Below are 13,241 nucleotides of genomic sequence, written 5' to 3'. Positions count from 1 at the left end.
TATATCCAGTAATATTCACTTTCTGGATATAAAGCCTTAATTTAAGCACACTAGGGTATAATACTCCCAGCAACTACAAAATTTTCATAATACTGCAGGGAGTTCCTTGAGTCTATTGTACTACAGACTGGCTAGTCTTTTCCAGGTTCCCTATCACAGAAGGAAGCAAGAAATCAGAACTGATAAGATATAAAGAAGAGTATTGAAATAAGAACTGATAAGATATAAAGAAGAGTATTGTTGGTTATCAATGACTACTGGTTGCTTATTTTTGTTGTTGCGTCCCTTTAAGTAATCTCTGACTAGTGGTAACCCTAAGGAGAACCTATCATGGGGTTTTCTTGGCAAGATTTGTTCAGCAAGGGTTTGTCTTTGCCTTCCTCTGCAGATGAGAGAGTGTGACTTGCCAAAGTCACTATTTATGGTGACTGTTAAAAGAAAAATGAACTACATAATTACTATTTTTGAAAATGTGGTAGACAACTTCAAGAACATGGGGAGGAGGCTCCATTGAATTCCCCAGAACTAAAAGTTCTATCTGGGTTCAAAACACTCCAGGTCTAAAATGGATTGGAGAAGGCATGGCAAAAATGCCCCCAGTGCCATCCAGAGGGCAGTAGAGGGATTTTTTAAAGTAAAGTAATTGTGGGTATCAGTGAGTTCACTGGAGCCTGACGGGATGCACTTTGCCTGTGTTTTGAGGTATCAGTAGCCTTTATGAAGAAAGCTATTAACTCCAGGTTTAGGATGAAGTACTTACGTTGCTCATACAGCACAAGTCAACAAATTGCCTTATCTTATCTTCGACAAATCTTTCATAAAATACAGAAAAGTATGTCATCTGTAACAAATCAAATTTTAAATGAATTCATTAAATATGCTTTTCATTTCTCTGTTTTAGGTGAGTCAGTTTTAACACAGGGATAGTCACAATAGTATAAGACACCAGCTATCTATTCTGTTTCTGCTTTGCAAAGGCGAAGACGGTCTACCCCTTCCTGAAGAAGATGAGGACAGTTTCAAAATTAGGTGAGATTCTCAATTACTTCAATATGAAATCCTGAGTCAAGTGCACTGCATCTGCCTTGCCCTTCCCCGTTTATTGACTAATGAGCTAGACATGAGAAAGGACAGGTTACACTATAGAATAAGCAGGTTTGCTGCTTGTCCCCTCTTCTCCCTGGGTGACATATAACGATACGAGCAGAGGTACATGGTTTATTTTAACCTAAAATGTATTTAGCAGTTTTCTGTTTTAGGTGCCCAAACCCGCAGATTCTAAGTGTGTTCTTTCCAACGTATTCATTTATTTTTAATGTAATTTAATTTGCATGCTTTGATTTTAGTTGGCCCAAATCCTGCACCAAATCAAAATTTGAATCAGGCTGGATAAATCTCTTGGACTTATCTATTTCCAATCTGTTAGGATCTATTCCCTCAGAAGGGGCTATTATATTTTCAAAATTTATGCATTTGTATGAAAAGCAAAAACACAATGGCCATTTTAATTCTGCCATGCAAATCAAAGGCCAGTACAAATACTGAGATTTCAATATGAATTTCATTCTGAATTTCAATTTCAAACTGGATGAAATCAAAATCATAATTGAATCTGAACTGGGCTCTGAACAGTACTGATGGGTCCTTGCACAACCCAATAATAAATTGCTTTGTGACATATAAATCTACTGATTGCATTCTAAAACATGCAAATCCATTTTACACTTGAAAAAAGGCTCAGTTCGATTAGAGCAGATTGCTCTAATTTTGAAGAACCTCTGCGCTAATAGTTGATAGCTATTCACTTCCTATTTTCTTCCACAAGGAAATAAATGTTCAAATAGCTACTTCCAAAGAAAACTTGGAAAACCACAAATCAATAGTCAGGTATGCGTCTTGACTTAAAAGCAATAAAATAATTGGTTAATGGATATAATTTGAAGGGACAGTTAACTATGCAGTGCTGATGAAAAGCTGTACAGTCATGGCAATGAAAAACTATACCTGAATTATGGCAATGACCAGCCAAAGTGCTGCAGAGACACCATATCTAAGAATGCGACTAGAGGGAGCTATGTAACTCTCAGGGCTTCTAGTAAGACTGGAAGAGGAATCCATTATGGCCAGATTTGAAAATCCTACAACCTGAAAGAATAATTTTAATAACATTTGTAGATTACTTCACTCGTTGCTGTCCTAGCAAATATTCTTTAAATTACATGGATTACCACCTCCAGTTGTTTTAGTGTATATATTAGAGTTCAAAATACCAAGTAAAACTTTGTTAATTTCCAATTTTATGCAAATAAATGTAATACTCTGAGCAGTTATTGTAGAGAAAGATTGCAATTATGATGCAAACATAACTAATTTTGTTAAATAACTCAGAAGATAATTTGAAACTGTCAGAATAAAATGGTTTCATTAACTTTGCAATTGTTTTATTACATTATCTTGGAAAAATCAGATGAATCAGTTTTGATCAATTTACATCAATATGGCACAATGTTAGTACTGGAACTTAAAGATTTGGCTATTCTGATGAATAAACACTGACTGCAATCTTGGTTAATGATGTAAAGTAGTAAACAGAACAGCCTGGTTTACTTTTTCCTTCATAAATACTACTTGGCCGTCAAGACACAAAGCTGCAAAGTATTATTATTTACAGTAACCCTAATCCAAAGTGAATGGAACACTGACAATAGCTCCAAAGTTAATGAAGAAGAAGCTTTAACACATAACCGTGTTGCTTATTAATGACAGATATATGACACAATCTTTACCTGTCTCACACAGCATGCTAAAGATACAGCATCAATTAATCATTTTATTCAGCGTGAACACACACACACACACACACACACACACACACACACGAACATATATATAAAATCTTTACTTGATGTCACATCTTTGACAGATTATAAAAGACTGATGCCTACTTGTCTTATGTAAATTGTTTTAATATGCAACATCTTGTGTGTATGAATTGCATGAATATAACATGAACACAGATAACTGAACTTAACTATAATACAATTATTAATTAAAATAATACATCCACAGAGCATGCAACTCACAGTGTTAACACCACCATTGTCTCAGCCAAATAAGATGGAATGCTACACACATGTCAACACCAAATAAATGATCACGAAATCCGAAAATCACCTCTAAAAAGAAGAGAACTGCAAATACTTGGAAGACAGGATTTATTTTCCTGATGGTTTGAATTTCATTCCATTCATTTGCTATGAAATATGTTCTCCATATGCTGACTGGTGCAGAAATACTTCTTATGCCACTTTCTCCTATGGAGAAAGAACTTTAGTTTTCAAAAGGTCCATGACACAAAAACTTTACCCATTTTTAGTGGAACATGTGGTCAAACAAAACATTTCTTATGAATGCAGTTTTCAGGAAATGCATCGTACTGTAGAAGGTATGGGAGGAGGAGAAGGTTTAGTTGTGTTGGTGGTCTGGTATCATGGGATGTTGGTTTTAGGCAACAATTAACCAGTGCTTTTGGACTCAATGGAATTTAAGAGATGCTTAAGATTGTCTGTACAGCAACATAAGACTTGACAGCATATTGGTTTCTGCTGTCTGCTGTAATACAGTTAAGACACAAAACTGGCCATTTTCCTTATTCATGTTTGCGTTATTCACAGACAGGTGTCCCTGTATGCATAAACATAACTGCTTTTGCTTCTTGAAATATCACCTACTAATTGCACCTAGAATCCGACAAGTTGGCTTTATCCACTATCATGTCTTCATTATTTTATTTTAAAATCTGTATTGGAATCTGTCTCAAGATTGTGGTAAACTGGAATAAATATAATCTTTTTCTATTTATATTTTAATTCTCCTTTTTAGAAAAATATCATCTTCTACATCAACTCTCATAAATTAAAGGGGAGGGGGGAATTTGTAACCCTTACTGCAGGGATGAAGACAAAATACAGAATAGAAAAGGGAAGGAATAGAGGGAGAAGGTAGTGATCAGCTTGACAATGCCAGAACCAAATAGTACCGTAAATGATAAATAAGCACCTGGAATGAACTGGATGTGAGTTGATCTTCCATTACTGGTGGTCTGGTTTGGATAAAAGGAGGCTGTAACTGATACAGTAGCCCTTGCTCGCCTGATCAGTTGCAGGGGCCAGAGTGTGCCTCTCTTCACTTTTGCAATCCCAGTGCAACTTGCACTTAGAGCAAGGTGCATTATATGGTGCCTGGGATACCTGGAAACTGATCTTCCTCTTGTAATGGTGATTTTCATGGAAAATAGAATCAACCCATAAGCCAATGGGAGAAGCAACAATATGCTTTGCAATAGTAAAAAAATTAAGTACAATCAGCCCTCCATATCCAGATTCTTTATCCCAGATTCAACCATCTACAGCTTGAATTTTTTTTAAAAAAAATTCCAAACAGCAAACTTTGATTTTGCCATTTTATATAAGGACACAATTTTACTTTCATTGTAATTACAGGGACTTGAATATCCATGGATTTTGTTATCCACAGAGGATTCTAGAATCAAACCCCAGTGGATACCAAGGGCCCACTGTACCAGTAATCGCTCAGTAATATATCTCTCTAGGTAGAAGGCTGATTAATAAATGTAAATGAACAAATTAATAAATGAACATACACTGTGGCATTTTTGCCAACTGTCATTTATATCTGTCTTTTCAATTAGGTCTTACATAGTACAAGGAGCAACTCATAAAGGTACCGCTCCGCATAGAGTGTTGGCCTTCTGTTCAAAATTTGCCTTTGGCAAACACATTCCAGAATCAAAAGTATTCTATCTAAGTGTTTTACCCTTTACTGAAGGATAGGGCTTGGGCACAAAACTACATTTGTCATTCCTTAACTTCTATTCTGCAATCCACAGAGGACTGTATTGCTACTTGAGTAAAATACACAAGTAGAGACTTCACAATTTTAGAAGGGGTCATGTAGAACTACAGTATCTGTGAGGAAAAAAAGTAAAGCAAGGGGTATCCAAGCAGTAGTAACAACACAGTAGCAGAAGTATCCATCATTCTGTTTTATGGAGGAGAGATCATGGACACCTGTCATCAGACATAACTATATGGTGACTACAATAAGTACTCTAGTAATGCATGAAATGGTTGGTTTTAAATACCTTCAATTGCTTTAAGAACTTTTCCTCTAGGACGCTCCCAGTCAATGAAAAATATATCAATAGTAAGCTGGGAAAAAAGCAGATGCAAAAATTGCAGTGCCTAAGGAAATCATTTTGTGGAAAAAAAATGAACTTAAATTAGATCTTGGGAAAGGAAGACCATTAATTGAAACAGGCAAGCATAATTCAGAATTAAATACATATAATCCCTTTTACTGCATGCAATACAGTAGAGGTGGCTGCAGACATGGTGAAAATATGCAAAACAAACAAACAAACAAACAATTAATTAATTAAAAACTGTTTTTTTTATTTTTTTTTTAACGAGACAAACGTAATAAATTATTTTAATTAAATTTTAATGCAAACAATACAAGTATATACAGTCCGACAAACATACACAAACATGGCATCCACCCCTACCCTTCCCCTCCCAAGTCATTTATTCTACGTATTCCTCACCCCCCTTTCCCTCCCCCGACCCCCTATACCTACTAACGAGAATAAAAAAAAAGAAAGAAAAGAAAAGAAAAAGGAACTCAATTTACCCTCTTATCATCTACTATCGCCTAATTACCTCTGTTTATTTTTTCAGAAAAAGGAGAACTTGCCAAGCTAGTGCTAATCTTTTAAAATTTAAGTACAGAGAAATAATCTTACACTGAAAAACAAGCATAGTTGCAGTACCAAAATGATAACTTGCCTTCAGAGTAAATGCACATCCAAGATAAGAAACAAAATTATCTTCTTGACTTGGCAGAGGTAGGAGAACAGAAACAAACTGTTGTGCCTGAAGAATGAAAGGCCTCTATTAAAACAGACTGTAGCTAAACACATTTCATCATATTACACCATCTTACACCAACTCCTGCATCTGGCTATAAAAAATAGTAGGTGCTCTTACAAAAATTGCCAAAGCTTGAAGAAAAGTAGGATTTGGAGCATTTAAACTAGCTCTTTTTACTAATGCAAGCACATTTAGAGTCAAAGAAGGACGTGAATAGAGAAAAAAAGGACAAACACACAGTATATTTTACTAAATGAAACTTGCCTCTATACTCTGATGAGAATAGCCAAAAGGGAAAATAAAACATAAAAACATTTAGGTGTCATATACTCATTCATAATTGTCTTTCTTGCAAAAATGTGAAGAAAACAGAGAAACTTACTTTGAAGAATACAAGCCAATAAATCCCTGTTCCCACTGAGATGACGAAGAAAACATTTGCAAGGTCTCCAGCATAGAACAGCAAGAACTTCAGAACTGTCTACAACACCAGATTATAAATTTATTATACACAACAGGGGACAAACTGTTCCAACAGAGATATACAGAGATGTTGCTTTCACTCAAGGCTGCCCTGACACAGGCATTTTTGATATCCAGTAGTTCTACATTTCAGAAAAGATGTATGTGGAGGTGGATGGGAACATGTATAGCACTTGCATTTGGAACTGCATGGAGATAACAATTCTTCACAATTTCTTAAGGGTGAATCTGCACAAATGAACACATCTTATACAGTATATGATTATAGTACTACTATGACTACATGATTATTTTATCATTTTCCTTCACTGAACTTTTTTTTAAATTTTAACTGAAAACATATATGGCAGGGGCAGGCTGCTTTTAAAAAGTTGTTTGGACATTTTCTTTCATAAAAGGGGATTTAGGCATCAATCCTATAGGAACTTAGCTGGGAGCAAGTCCCACTGAAAACAATAGGTTGGATCCAGACCTGCTTTCCTGTCAATGACATTTCTTGCTGGAGGAAGGGAAAACAACAATATTTTCCCTTTATTTTGCCTTCTTCCGTCAGGTGACAGTGCTACTTCCATAATGTTCCAGAAGGTGCTTCAAGCACAGGTCCCCAGAACAGCATGGGATGTGGCGCTGGAGGGCTGTGGCAGTGGGAGGTGCTAGAAAAACTGCTGCTCAGCTTCTTTTTTTAGGGCCAGCAAAACTTCAATGAGTCGAAGTCTAGATCTAGTGTACAGAATTGCACAGTTCAATTACTGATGCTTTACTTCACCACCAGATAATAAATATTTTTTAAAAATAGAAAGGCAAGGCTATAACAGCAGACACTTTCAAATACATTTAGTTCTGTTAAGAACAGAAAGAGTATTCAAAACTAAAGAAATAAGCAATTTAGGCACAGCAAAAAAACAAAACAAAATCCCTTCACTGTGCCATAGGTAGAAGCAGGGAATATACAGTGAAGGGAAGCTAAAGAGGATGGTTTCTATGCGAAAGGTTACCTTGGATCACATGAATCCTTGCAACCACACATGGTAAAGAGGATCAATCCAGTCTGACACAATTTTACCTCAGATTTTTAGATACAACCAATTTTATTTTTAAAAAGCACTTAGAAAATGAAAGAATGACTATGTAAGTTTATGGTCTTATAATGAAAATGTTTTTAAATAAAAGAGGAACAGATAATGAAAATTAAATACCCCTCTTCATTCATTTCAAATTTCAGTTATGATCTGCAACCATAGTCACATAGTTATAAGAGAAGTCAGCATTTCTTCTTGGCATGTCAGCCATATATGTATATACATCTTGAACAGGCACCTTGGACTGACTACACAGCAATATCTTTCAGTGAGCCAGCAGTACATTCAGGTCTTTGTCAGTAGAAGATCCAGTCCCCCCACCTCCAAAGATCTGTCTGGGCACTCCTACCTCTCTCACAGTGGTAAAAGTATCAAAATTAGCTTCAGTTCTATGATTGAAGAACTGAATTCTATCGTATGCCTTTCAGTGTTTCTACCCTCTCTTGGCAAGGTCATTACAAGATGGTCTACCGCTCCTACCACCACAAGATGATCTACCACCACTAGCTCTCTCATGTTTCATTTACTATGATGGAATTATCTTTCTGATTCATAATCTTTACTCCTGTTGACAGCATTTACATTTTTCTTACTGATTTTCCTTCCTTGTTTTTCTCAGGATTTGAGATTGCATAGTTGGCCATGATCCTGCAAATATTTTTAGGGGATTGATACTTGATAATGTCATAGGGTGTATCCATACAGCAGTTTGACACCATTTTAATTGCCATGACTCTGTTCTATAGAATCTTGAGATTCTGACAGATCAATCTCACCAAATACAAATCCCAATGAACACTAGAGGTGTAGTGTGCTTAATGTCAAGGAGTCTGTATTGCATGACAATTAAGATTTGCCGCTATTCATACCTGCAAATCAATCAACGGGCTCCCTATACGCCTCTTCCAGCCAGCAGTCCTGAGAAGAGACCACAGAACTGCCAAGCCACCCAGAACACCAAGGGCTATCTAAAGTAAAAAGATAAATAAGTTAACAGTGCAATCCTACACATGGCCACTGGGAAGTAAGTCCTATTTTGATCAATGGATCTTACTCTCCAGTAGGTTTAGAGACACAGCAGAGGAATTCTAAAGAAATGATAATCTAAAACGGGCAGAGAACTTACATCAGTTTGAATACGAGCCTCTGACTGGTTCATTTCATAATCAACTGAAAAAGAAACCTGAATAGAAAAAAAATTATTTTAACACATTAATCAAATTAAACTTACCTGAATGTTACATTGCATGCTGCACTAAATTACGGTATGCAGAATACAAGAATGTGAAATTAAATGTAAATGATGGATTGCTCAAATAATACAAAGAACTTCAGTTCCACAGAGACAGACTATTTTCCATAAAAAAGCAGACTCTCTTGAGAACTTATGATGCCTGTTGACGATGAATTTGGTACTTATTTCCTCTAGCAAGTTCATGGTTGCTTTGAAGAGCCATGCTGCCATAGATTTTTGTTTCTGTTCTCATCCTGCTCTTCATGTTCCTGTGCCATCTAATTCTTGTACTGAAACTTTAAAAAGTGCTCAGCACAATCACACAAGAGAGTAGAAAAAAATGTTAGCTGATGTCTACGGTCTGAAACTCACAGGCCAAAAGTGCCAGCTTTGGGCTGATCCGGGGTTGTGGCTTACAGATGATGCACACCCCTGGATCACACCAAAGCTGCACCAGGGCTGCTGGCAAAAGGAGCACAAAAAAGTGCTCCTTGCTGGTGGCCTAATCAGGACCGCAGTGTCTGGTCACCACAGACCCACATTGAATAGGAAGCTACCTGGGCTGCAGCAGCCAGAGGCTACGCCAAGCTACTGGTCTGCTTGATCCCTACGATCCACATACAGGATCTGGAATATGTACTGTTTCAGCACACAGCATCTGTGCCACAGATTCAGGGCCAAAATGCTGAATTGGATCTGGAATATCTTCATGATACCTACACCTGATTTGGGGCTCCTTCCCCCTAACCTTCATTTAAATAACTCACAATTTGCTGTGGGTTTTCAGCAACAACAGCAGCTGCCTTTTCACTTGCGGTCCAGGTTCATAGCCCAGTGATGCTGCTGTGAGTGCGAGTCACTATGAGGTCAGAATGAGGCACCCAGTGTTAATATCTGGGTGCACTGTTCTGACTTTAGCAGTGCCACCAGGCAATGAATGGGGACCATGTGGGAAAGTAGCAGCCTGTTGTCATTGGGAAAAACTAACAAGGGAAGGGGCAAATTCAGGGAGAATTTGTATCCAGAATACACTGGGGGCAGCCTGCAATATTTTGGCAAGTATACGAGCCCTAAATATGAAGCTTTCATCTACAAATCATCTACAGACACCACCCATTCATAAGATGGATGTGACAGCAACCCACCTCACAGACTGCAAGAACAAATATATTATGTTATATAAATTATTGTTCATGATAATCCTAAATTTGTGTGCAAAAAATGTTTGGAAGCCTTAACCAGCAGCCTGAAAGAAAGAAGAGATTAAAAACTGAGTAAACAAGTGAAGAGAGAAAACCTGTTCTTGAGAGCATGCTCTTTTTTTTTTTAAAAAAAAAAACCTCTTTCATCTCCTTTTTTTCTTTCAAAGCAGTGCTTAATTGAGAATTGCCAGAATTCAAAGCATCTGGAAGGCATACACTATGACAAATGGCTTGTGACATGTTCTTGGCAATCTGGAAGCCATAGGCTTTGATAAGTCCCTGCATTATTACTAAAAACCAAGAAAATAAGGCAATACACAGCATTTACACACGCATCTTAAGAGGCCAGTAGCTGCACCAAAGTTGCACTCCAGTCTTTAGGACTGGAGCATGGCTTTGGCACGGCTTCCAGTTTCTTAGGATGCATGCATCATTTAAACAGCATACCTCCAAAGTGCCCCAAAGCAGCTTTATTTTGGCCTGTCTGTTCCGGCCCTAACTTGCTGTTAAATAAAATGCAGAAAATTCAGTTCAATGTAGCAGTTAGATCTCACCAGCACACTCTCTGTATTGGGATTTTGGACCAGAACATCACTGTAGGCAATTATAATCAAAGGGGGATAGATGGCTCCTCTTTGAGTGTTAGGCACAAGACGAATGCTGCAAAATATACAGGACAAAATGCAACCTTAGAAATAAAAGGAAATCAGAAGAAGAGAGTCTAAAAAATCCAAATTCAATAAAATCAGTCAATAAAAATGGATATATTTACTGCTATATACAGCAAGTGAAATATGAACTCAGTTTTAGTCTGACTTTCAGTACAAGTAATGTTGGTTTCTTACAATGAATCACTTGGATACAGAGAACTTCTCCAGATTTTGTCTCTCTGTCTCAGAAAGTCAAGCTACTGAATAGTTTTAAAAACAGCTAAATCTGTTGTAGTGGTTTGAGCACTGGATTATGACTCTGGAGACCAGGGTTCAACACCCCGCCCAGCCATGGAAACCCATTGGATGACCTTGGGTGAGTCACAGTTTCAGTCCAAGAAACCCCATGTTAGCGACACCTTAGAGTCACCTTAAGTCAGAAATAATTTGAATGCACACAACAACCCTCTCCAGGAGAAAGAGCTTCTACAGATTAAATTTTAGGAAGTTTTACCTGTACAGCTGGTGTTTTTACTTACAAGAGCATTTCTTATTTAAATCAAGGACCTTATCTGCATTATTTCACACACTTTTAGGCTCCAATTCTACACACCCTTACTTGGCAATAAGTTCAATTAAATTCAGTGGATCTTACTACCATGAAGTCATCACAGAACTGTATTGTTAGCAAGAATAGTGCCTTCCCTTAAGTTTTGTCTTTCTTACTAACAAATTGTAGAATCGAAATTTATATAGGTTGCATTTCCCTTATCAAAAATGCTTGGGACCAGAAGTGTTGGGAGATTTTGGATTACCTGTATTTGTATATACACACATAAGGTATCTTGGAGATGGGACACAAATCTAAAGAATTCATTTATGTTTCATATTCAACTTATACATATAGTCTGAAGATAATTTTCTAGAATAATTTAAATATTTTTGTGCATGAAACAAAGTTTTGTACACTGAACCATCAGAAAGCAAAGCTGCCACTCTCAGCCACTCATGAAAAAAAGTTTTGGTTTCTGGAGTATTTTGGATAAGGGAGATTTATAAACTAAAGCTGAAGTAGTCCTTTCTCCAATTTTCATGTAAGCTCACCTTATAGTTATTTCACTAGCAATTCGGATTATTCTTGGTTGGTTTCCCAGGTCATTCTCTTGCCCACTTAAAGTATCCACCAAAAACATCCGACGTGTCAAAAGCCAGTTGTTCATATTGCTACCTTTGAAAAACAAATTGTAAAATTACACAGCCTGAAAAACTCACAAAAAACCTATGTAAAATTACAATATGTAAAGAAAATATTTAATATGGAAATAGAATTTAAAAAAATAAAGAGATGTGCATTCTATTGTCACTGATATATTACAATGAGGCCGATTAAACAAAACAGTCTGTGTTTTGAGAGAAATGTCAATTTTTTGCTTTTGTTAAGATACATGTTTCTCAAAGAAGATGGAGGATTACCTCCAGAAGATGAACTGAAATTTTGGATGGAATATAAGGATGGAAATGGCTCCGGGGAAGGGGAGCACTGAGGGGTATATAAAAATGTGTTAAAATGTAATAGTATGTAATAGAATGTAGGAAGATATTTGTTTATGGAAATATTATAAAAAATTAAATAAAAAAAGATACATGTTTCTAAATATATAGGGGGCAATATATAGGCAACTACAATAAAAACTAGGGCTGTGCATGCACTTCAGCCAAAGCCTGAATTCTGTAGCAGATAGTCTGATTTGTTAATCCAATTAGGACTGTATTGGGCCAAATGAGTTCTGGTTTACTAAGGAATAACAGTAACTCTACATAATGGAATAAACAACTCAAGGCATGTGCTTTCTTCCCCTGTGCTTAACTATGCTTAATTAAAACAAAAGCATTCTGTCTCCTTGGATTTACACTGGAGGGAAGGGGACATGTAGGACTCTACATTACCATACGTCCCATTCTCCTCTGTTGTGAAAGCTAGCTATTCTATTTCTTTGCACTGAGAACTGTGAAATCAATACAACATTCTTACCTTTATTTATAAACACTTCATTATATTGAAGATTTAAGTTTAAGACTGGCACTGCCCAAAGGTATTGTTGTTTATCTTCTTCATCATAATATTCAAGGAACACATCATAAAACACTGGATTAGAATAATCCTTTAAAATCTTGGAAACTGAAATTTTACACTGGAAAAAAAAGTTAACATTAAAATGGAAGAATTAAACACACATTATGAATATTCTGACAAAATTTCTGATAAACCTAAAAGTTGCATATTCCTTCTTTGAAATTATTCATGGTTTATCATAGTTTAGCAGTATTTAAAATGTGGTTAACAGAAACATATAAAACCATTTCAGGAGGTGCTCACTTTTTGTTGGTAAGTTGTCCCAAAGGTGTAAGCAGCATTCAGTCTGGTCAATGTATCTGGGCAAAGCTGCATTCCAAAACAAAACAAAAGAGGAAATACTTGACATTCTTTGGCAAAATCTTCAAAATAAAAAAAAAAAGAAATAAAAACCTATTTCTAAATTAATAAGCAAGAATACAATGAATGAGATTCAATGCATTTTTCTAGATCTGGAGCTGTTTCTGTCAATGAACCAGGAAGGTCTTTATACCCACTTCCTCTTGCA

The 13,241-nt window shown here is 36.4% G+C and overlaps 1 protein-coding gene across 2 annotated transcripts in view; it reads right to left on the bottom strand.

The window, feature by feature from the left end:
* Positions 1-13,241, bottom strand: part of TMEM67 (transmembrane protein 67) — a 48,460-nt gene that overhangs the window by 15,376 nt on the left and 19,843 nt on the right. For both annotated transcript variants that reach the window (XM_089517627.1, XM_089517628.1), the window contains exons 11-22: positions 12,977-13,042; positions 12,632-12,791; positions 11,704-11,827; positions 10,504-10,609; positions 8,640-8,696; positions 8,383-8,481; positions 6,334-6,432; positions 5,868-5,954; positions 5,165-5,264; positions 3,175-3,314; positions 2,005-2,145; positions 761-841 (exon numbers count right to left, since the gene is read on the bottom strand). In XM_089517627.1, coding sequence (XP_089373753.1) covers positions 761-841; positions 2,005-2,145; positions 3,175-3,314; positions 5,165-5,264; positions 5,868-5,954; positions 6,334-6,432; positions 8,383-8,481; positions 8,640-8,696; positions 10,504-10,609; positions 11,704-11,827; positions 12,632-12,791; positions 12,977-13,042 — 1,260 coding nt within the window. The remainder of the gene's footprint in view (positions 1-760; positions 842-2,004; positions 2,146-3,174; positions 3,315-5,164; positions 5,265-5,867; positions 5,955-6,333; positions 6,433-8,382; positions 8,482-8,639; positions 8,697-10,503; positions 10,610-11,703; positions 11,828-12,631; positions 12,792-12,976; positions 13,043-13,241) is intronic.

Source organism: Sceloporus occidentalis, unplaced genomic scaffold (assembly GCF_023333645.1).
Source record: "Sceloporus occidentalis isolate IW3139 unplaced genomic scaffold, rSceOcc1.0.p SCAF_3, whole genome shotgun sequence".
In the NCBI taxonomy this organism is placed as follows: Eukaryota; Metazoa; Chordata; class Lepidosauria; order Squamata; family Phrynosomatidae; genus Sceloporus; species Sceloporus occidentalis.
The sequence above is the reverse complement of the archived record's forward strand: the minus strand, read 5'-3'. Positions and strand labels throughout refer to the sequence as shown.